The following is a 7,713-nucleotide window of genomic DNA, read 5'->3' as shown; positions in this document are numbered from 1 at the left end:
TTGATTGTTTTTTCTTTATTCTCTCTTATTTTTTTATAATCGTATTTTTCTCACTATCTCATCTTGTGTCGATCGTTGTTACATTTTTTTTTTTTAAGCCACAAAGAAAGAGAATGTAATGTCGATCGATACAAGATAGGGTGACTAGCGATGACTATAAAAAGAGAAAAAGAGATAGCGATGACGGAAAAAGAGAAAGTAGAGAAAAAACGTTAAAAAAAATTAAGAGATATTTTTATAATTTTATTATTAAAATATTACATACAGTGATGCTTTCAATTGAAAGTAACAATTTCGTATTATTATTGTTATTATGTGATGGCTAATTTGGCTACACAGAGAATCTTGTTCCTAATTTTCAAATCAAAATTAGAGATTAGCGGGCGGGCTGGAAAAATCAGTAGAAATTTCTATGTGCATTGCCGATTTCTAGATTTGGTCAATTTGTGGGGACCACGTGGGCCCCAATCTGCTCTGTCACCTACCGATTTTCTAATGTTACCATAAGATCCCCCGGAAGTCGCGTCGTTTTGTGGTCTTCTAGGGGTAAAGGTGGAATTTCAAATCGGAGTCATGCGGATTAGGTTCCATGGAGCACACCATCCTCGTGTTCAGTCGACTTCATTTGACTAATTGACCAGTGCTTTATTTTCTGCCCTTACGAATATCATTACCGCCGCTAAATAGCGAGCGTAATTAGTACTAATTAGTAATTACTGATCATCATTTTGTTCCCTTCTCATGCTGTCGGCGTTAATGATAGTGTTAAGGTTAATTTTGCGACATAAGATTCGGAAATAAAAAGAGATTATTATTGTAAGGATGTCAGTGGTTACTAAAACAAAGACCAGATTTAAAAAATTTATTCTAATCGTTACTATTGCCAAGTTCTTGTAATGTGGTGTACTTTTAGATTTTAATCTATGATTAAGTGAAAATAATCGTTTAAGAATATGTTTAATCTATGATTAAATTGAATAAATTATTTTCTTTAAATAGAAGAAAGCTTCTTGCCTTTAGATGATGTGAGGTTGGCCCCACCGATCTTTTCTTTTCTTTTATTTTTTAAATAAATAAATGAAACTGAAATACAAAATAGAAAAGCTCTCGTCGGTTTCACTCAGTAGGTCTTATGACTGAGAGCTCTCTCTTTCCCTCTCCAAAAGCCAGCGAAGAGTAGAGAGAAATACAGAGAGAGAGAGAGAGAGGAACCGCCAAACTAGAATGCGATTCCTTCTGGTACTCTTCCTCCTCCTGATCCACCGGCAAATCCACCATTCATCGGCCGGGGAACCGGTTGCGGTGCCGGAATACAGCGCGCTGCTCTCTCTGAAAAGTGCCATTACCGGCGACCCGCTGTTGGCGTTATCGGGATGGAACGACTCCACCAGCCATTGCACATGGTTGGGAGTCAAGTGCGACTCCGACCGCCACGTGACGGCGCTCGACCTCTCCGGTCACAACCTCTCCGGGATTCTCTCCTCTGACGTCGGCCACCTGCGCTATCTTGTGAACCTCACCGTAGCCGCTAACCGGCTCTCGGGCCGTATCCCGCCTGAAATCTCGCTCATCTCCGGCCTCCGATACCTCAACCTTTCCAACAACGGCTTCAACGGAACCTTCCCCGCGGAACTTGCCCGCCTCCAGAATCTCCAAGTGCTCGACCTTTATAACAACAACATGACCGGTGACCTGCCTGGCGTCGTCTCTGAAATGTCGAATCTCAAGCACCTCCATCTCGGCGGTAGCTACTTCTCCGGCACTATTCCGAAGGAATACGGCCGCTTCCGCTCCCTTGAGTACCTAGCGGTTTCCGGCAACGCGCTCGTCGGCGCCATTCCTCCTGAGATCGGAAATATATCGACGCTTAAACACCTCTACATCGGCTACTACAACACTTTTTCCGGTGGACTACCTCCGGAGATCGGAAACTTGTCTCAACTCATCCGATTCGACGGCGCGTACTGTGGTCTCTCCGGCGAGATTCCTCCGGAGATCGGGAAGCTTCAGAACTTGGACACTCTGTTTCTGCAAGTGAACGCACTGTCCGGGCCTTTAACAACCGAGCTTGGTTACTTGAACAGCTTAAAATCTATGGACCTGTCGAACAACATGTTCACCGGTGAAATACCTTCCTCGTTTGCCGAGCTCAAGAACTTGACGCTGCTCAATCTGTTTCGTAACAAGCTCCACGGGTCGATTCCAGATTTCATCGGCGATTTGCCGGTGCTAGAGGTGTTGCAACTCTGGGAAAACAATTTCACCGGAAGTATCCCACGAAGTTTAGGGACGAACGGTAAACTTCAGATTGTGGACCTCTCATCGAACAAATTGACTGGAACTCTGCCTCCAAATCTGTGTTCTGGTAATCGCCTTGAAACGTTGATTATTTTGGCCAACTTTTTGTTCGGTTCCATCCCGGAATCGCTAGGCCAGTGCCAATCGCTAAGTCGAATCCGGATGGGGGAGAACTATCTAAATGGCCCGATTCCTAAAGGACTCTTGAGCTTGCCTAACCTCACCCAGGTTGAACTACAGGACAATCTTCTTTCTGGAGAATTTCCCCAAACAGATTCGATATCTCCCAATCTCGGGCAGCTTAGCCTCTCCAACAATCATCTAACTGGTTCTTTACCCGCTAGCATTGGCAGGTTCTCTGGCGTCCAGAAGCTTCTGCTCGACGGTAATCGGTTCTCGAGCAGCATTCCTTCTGAAATCGGGCAGTTACAGCAGGTATCAAAGATCGATTTGAGCCACAACAACTTCTCTGGCTCAATCCCGCCTGAGATCAGCCGCTGCAGGCTCTCTACAGTCATCGATCTCAGTCGGAACCAGCTCTCCGGTGAAATTCCTACCGAAATCACTGGTATGCGGATACTGAATTACCTTAATTTGTCTCGAAATCACTTAGTTGGGACGATTCCTGGGTCGCTAGCTACAATGCAGAGCTTGACTTCTGTTGATTTTTCATATAACAATTTATCTGGGTTAGTCCCTGGCTCTGGTCAATTCAGCTACTTCAACTATACTTCTTTCCTCGGCAATCCTGACCTCTGTGGCCCCTATTTGGGACCTTGCAAAGATGGTATTGCTAATAGCACTCACCAAAAACATGCCAAGGGTTCGCTCTCATCTTCATTGAAGCTCCTGCTTGTTGTTGGCCTGCTTGTATGCTCAATTGCTTTTGCAATTGCTGCAATTATAAAGGCACGATCGCTAAAGAAGGCGAGTGAGGCTCGTGCGTGGAAGCTGACTGCTTTCCAGCGCTTGGATTTCTCTTGCGATGATGTCTTGGATTGCTTGAAGGAGTGTAACATTATAGGGAAAGGAGGTGCTGGTATTGTTTACAAGGGGGTGATGCCTAATGGTGATCAGGTTGCAGTGAAAAGGTTACCTGTGATGAGTCGTGGGTCGCCACATGATCATGGGTTCAAGGCAGAGATTCAGACTCTTGGGAGAATTCGACACCGCCATATTGTTAGGCTATTGGGTTTTTGTTCAAGCCATGAAACCAATCTTCTAGTCTATGAGTACATGCCTAATGGGAGCTTAGGTGAAGTGCTTCATGGAAAGAAAGGGGGTCATCTGCACTGGGACATAAGATATAAGATAGCTGTGGAGGCTGCGAAAGGTCTGTGCTATCTTCATCATGATTGTTCGCCATTAATCCTCCATCGAGATGTGAAGTCCAATAACATCCTGCTTGACTCCAATTTTGAGGCGCATGTTGCTGATTTTGGCCTTGCCAAGTTCGTGCAAGATTCAGGCACTTCAGAATGCATGTCTGCTATTGCTGGTTCATATGGATACATTGCACCAGGTAAAGGTCGAAACAAAAATGAATATTGGGGTTTAAAGTAGATAATTCGCTTCTTAAATTTCTTAATATGGCAAATGAACTTGGAAGTTCAACAACTAACTTTTGACTGAATACTGTTTTTGGTTGCATATGAGACCTCACATTGATTAATTTTTGTACTTTCTGCTTATTGTGGGCTAATTTGACAATGTTGTTTCTGTTGGTATGAGACATGTGATCCTTGGTGGTCTTTGGAAGCATGTGTGTTTGTATGAGTAGTCTTTTTCTGTCTTTGGTATTAGGGGATTATCTGTAAATGGCTCACATGGTTTGTGGACTGATGGTTCAACATTGGGTCTATTGTGTCCCTAAATGGGGCCTCATATATGAAAATGATTTCTAACTACTTGCCTACAGTTCTTGTTGGGATTTAAAAAATCTACATGCTTTTGAGAGCAAAATCAAAGTCATTTTAGATTGGCAAACTCAAGATAGGTACAATTCAAATTGGGTCAACCAGTGTTCTCTCACTCAATTGTCTTCTCGAGAATTACTTCCGTCAAAACTTACTTAGTGAACTACTGTCCCAGGTTTGATCAATTCAATTGAAAACTCAACCTTTTTCTTCCCTTCTATTGCAGAATATGCCTACACGCTTAAGGTTGATGAGAAGAGTGATGTGTACAGCTTTGGTGTAGTTCTGCTAGAACTAGTAACTGGTAGAAAACCAGTTGGAGAGTTTGGTGAGGGAGTAGACATAGTACAATGGGTCAAGAAGATAACAGGGGGGAAGAAGGAAGATGTACTGAAAATCCTCGACCCAAGACTTTCCTCGGTTCCCATCCACGAGGTGATGCACGTATTTTACGTGGCAATGCTCTGTGTTGAAGAACAGGCAGTCGAACGCCCTACAATGCGCGAAGTTGTTCAGATGCTAACGGAGCTTCCAAAGCCATCCGACCCAAAACAGGGCAGTTCAACAGTTAGCGATTCATCGCCACCACTAACCAATCCTTCAGAGTCTACCATGGCGGCAAGTAAAGATAGGCAAGAACCCCATCAGCCGCCATCGCCCCATTCACTGCCTCCTGATCTTCTTAGCATTTGAAGGATTCTACCATGATGACCACTGCTTGCTATTAACTTTCCAAACGGATGCTGTTAGGCATGGCATCTGATTTTGTGTTCTTCATCCACCGTCGGTAAGGTAAGTTTCTGTGGGGGCTTTACTTTTCGTAAGCTGTTGTTAATGTTAATGCTTGAAGCTTTGTATGTACAGCTTGGACAGTTGGGGTTTCTTTCGAAAGATTTTGCCTTTTTATTGGCATGTGCTCTATCTATCCATCATCTTCCATGTTTATGATTCGTTATGGCACCGCTGTTTTTGCTCTACCCTGCCAGCAACGAAAACTCAAGCCTGATGGGTTGGCTTATGGATACATAAAATCATAAATGGAGGATGGTCCCCTGAGAGTGGATGGCTCTCTTGTCCTGTGGCCTTCTCCGTCAGAACTGGACCTGTATTAAATAGAACTGTTGCCTGGCATTGAGAGCGAGTAATGAATGCTGGCTTTGGCTTTGGCTTTGTCTTTGTCTTTCTTTCCCCTTCAAAGAAGCAATGCACTCTCCCTCTTGTTGATTCTACTTGACTCGACTAGGACAGGCCTGTGGCTGGGGGGGACCATGAGCCCCCAATCCTCATTTTGGAGGGAAAACAATTGGTCGGCCACAAAATTTTGTCTTTTCAAATTATATCCATTGCTTCTTTCTGGGCATTTTTCAAAAACTCTGTTAGGATTATAACTTCAAATTTTGTGGACGATATCGCGTGAAAATAAAACCAGATCTATAGAATAGAAAAGACTAACAAATCGTACAATTCGTATAATTTATAATTGATCGCCCATCCACTTCATTATAGCCACTAGACGAGCAGCATTATTTTAGGCCATTTAAATAAATAAACGAAATATAATAATTTTGTTAACAAAAGTGGGGTCGAGTTGATTGTCCTGATTCGCATTGCTGTGGTGTAGTTTTTTTGCCTTACTAGGCGTGCTGGCTGGCATGACAGATAGAGACCCAGAAGAAGACCCCTTCCTCAGTGTTGGCCTTCCAATTCTAGGGTTTTTGTAGCATATACTGGTACTTGTTATATCCCTTCTAGCATGAAATCTGTCATCTTTTTTAAATTATATATCGTATCATTTACTTTGCTTTTATGCTTCTTTTCTATTTTATGCATCAATAATCTTTTCTCAGTAATTTACATGGCCAACTTCATTTTTTTTTAATATATTTTTAATTTTTTTTTGTGTGTGATCACTTCAACCTTTTATTATTTTAATTACATTCTATTACTTATATTTTTAAATCAAATTAATTTTTTTTATATAATAATTCAAACTTTTTGTTATTTTTATTACATCATTATATTTGTATTTTTTAGTTAATCTGATCTTTGTATTTTAACATATAAAAAAAGTGGGTTATATTGATTCATCTCACTTTTAATTTTTTTTACGCATCAAAATATGAAAGTTAAATTAATTAAAAAATACAGATATAGAGATTTAATTGAAATAGCGAAAATTTTAAATTGTTATAAGAGAGAAATATTAAAATATAAAAATTAAATTAAATTATAAATATAAGTAGTGATGTAATTAAAATAATAAAAAAATAAAAAATGTGTACACCTTTGTAGTACCTAAAAAAATAAAAATAAGTAGTGATGTTATTGATATATTTTGAGTTACACAAAGGTGTATTAATGACAAAAATATTTCTTATAAAATGTATAAGGACATGTGAAATGCATGGAGATAGGGAATATTTTAATTATAATATTTTTTTATATAATTTAAAATATATAAAAATGATGTAATCTAAACCTGATTCATAGATTTAACCTATTTAGAGATGGCATCTCCTGTATACAAGTAGTAGTACATAAGAAGATATTGTACCGGTTCTGGCTTAGGTTTGCAAACAATGATTTGACACCTTGAAGGTTCTTGCCTCCGGTGTATAATAATTCGCGGTCCGATCCATCTGCGAATGATAGATACCATTCAGTTCAATTCAACTCAACGCTAAAGCCTTCCTCGTAAGCAGGACCCGACATTATTGATTAAATCATACCGGCCTGCCCGACCCTTTATTTAATAATGTCAAAATAAGATTTTCTACTTGGACGACTATCATTGGACAGAGTGTATAAATGAAAATAATGGTTTGGTTTAACCACACCCACCAAAGGATACCTACCCACCCTAACATCACTATCTTTTTATCTTTCAAATATTTAATGTCGGGTTTGAGTTTATTCGACAAATTCTTGACACGAAACGCATCTCCCAATTAGCTTTTTCTTGTAAAAAATTAAGGAGGGTTTTTGTCCTTCACAATTTTTTTGACACATAAGTTAATTATTATGTTTAGAAATAAGACATTAACAATGTAATAAATGTGTTACAAATATTATACCTTATCCATTGATCAGCACATCTTTATATAGATAATTTGTCTTGAGAAGATGACTAAGATGAGACCACAATGATCGAGTTGGGATCCTTTGGATGGGTTGATACATTGGTTATGGGCCTTTATTTGGGCTCTAATATATTTTGGGACACCTTTGCGTTTGTTATTATAAGGGCTTGAAGATAAATCTATCTCTTATCGAAATCTTTTCTATGTTGAAGCTCAATTTTTAAAATGGGGTCATTCTAGATTTTGTAAAAATACATATCATCATCAGTATTTAATACACTTTGTTTTTAATATTTGAATTTTTTTATTAATTAAAAAAATATTTTAAAATATGATATAATTATTATTAACTAATAAATGACTTTTGTGATACAATTAATTGGACGCTTGCTGGAGGCGACTAATGATCCATCCATGCG

The 7,713-nt window shown here is 39.7% G+C and overlaps 1 protein-coding gene across 1 annotated transcript; it reads left to right on the top strand.

Annotated features, from left to right (window-relative positions):
• Window positions 1-1,117: 1,117 nt before the first annotated feature.
• On the top strand, window positions 1,118-5,164 carry LOC127809935 (leucine-rich repeat receptor-like serine/threonine-protein kinase BAM1). The gene is made up of 2 exons (XM_052349114.1): window positions 1,118-3,820; window positions 4,441-5,164. Exons 1-2 carry the CDS (start codon window positions 1,225-1,227, stop codon window positions 4,905-4,907), a joined length of 3,063 nt encoding a protein of 1,020 aa, XP_052205074.1. The 5' UTR covers window positions 1,118-1,224; the 3' UTR covers window positions 4,908-5,164.
• Window positions 5,165-7,713: the final 2,549 nt, after the last annotated feature.

Source organism: Diospyros lotus, chromosome 9, assembly GCF_014633365.1.
Source record: "Diospyros lotus cultivar Yz01 chromosome 9, ASM1463336v1, whole genome shotgun sequence".
Lineage (NCBI taxonomy): Eukaryota > Viridiplantae > Streptophyta > Magnoliopsida > Ericales > Ebenaceae > Diospyros > Diospyros lotus.
The sequence above is the reverse complement of the archived record's forward strand: the minus strand, read 5'-3'. Positions and strand labels throughout refer to the sequence as shown.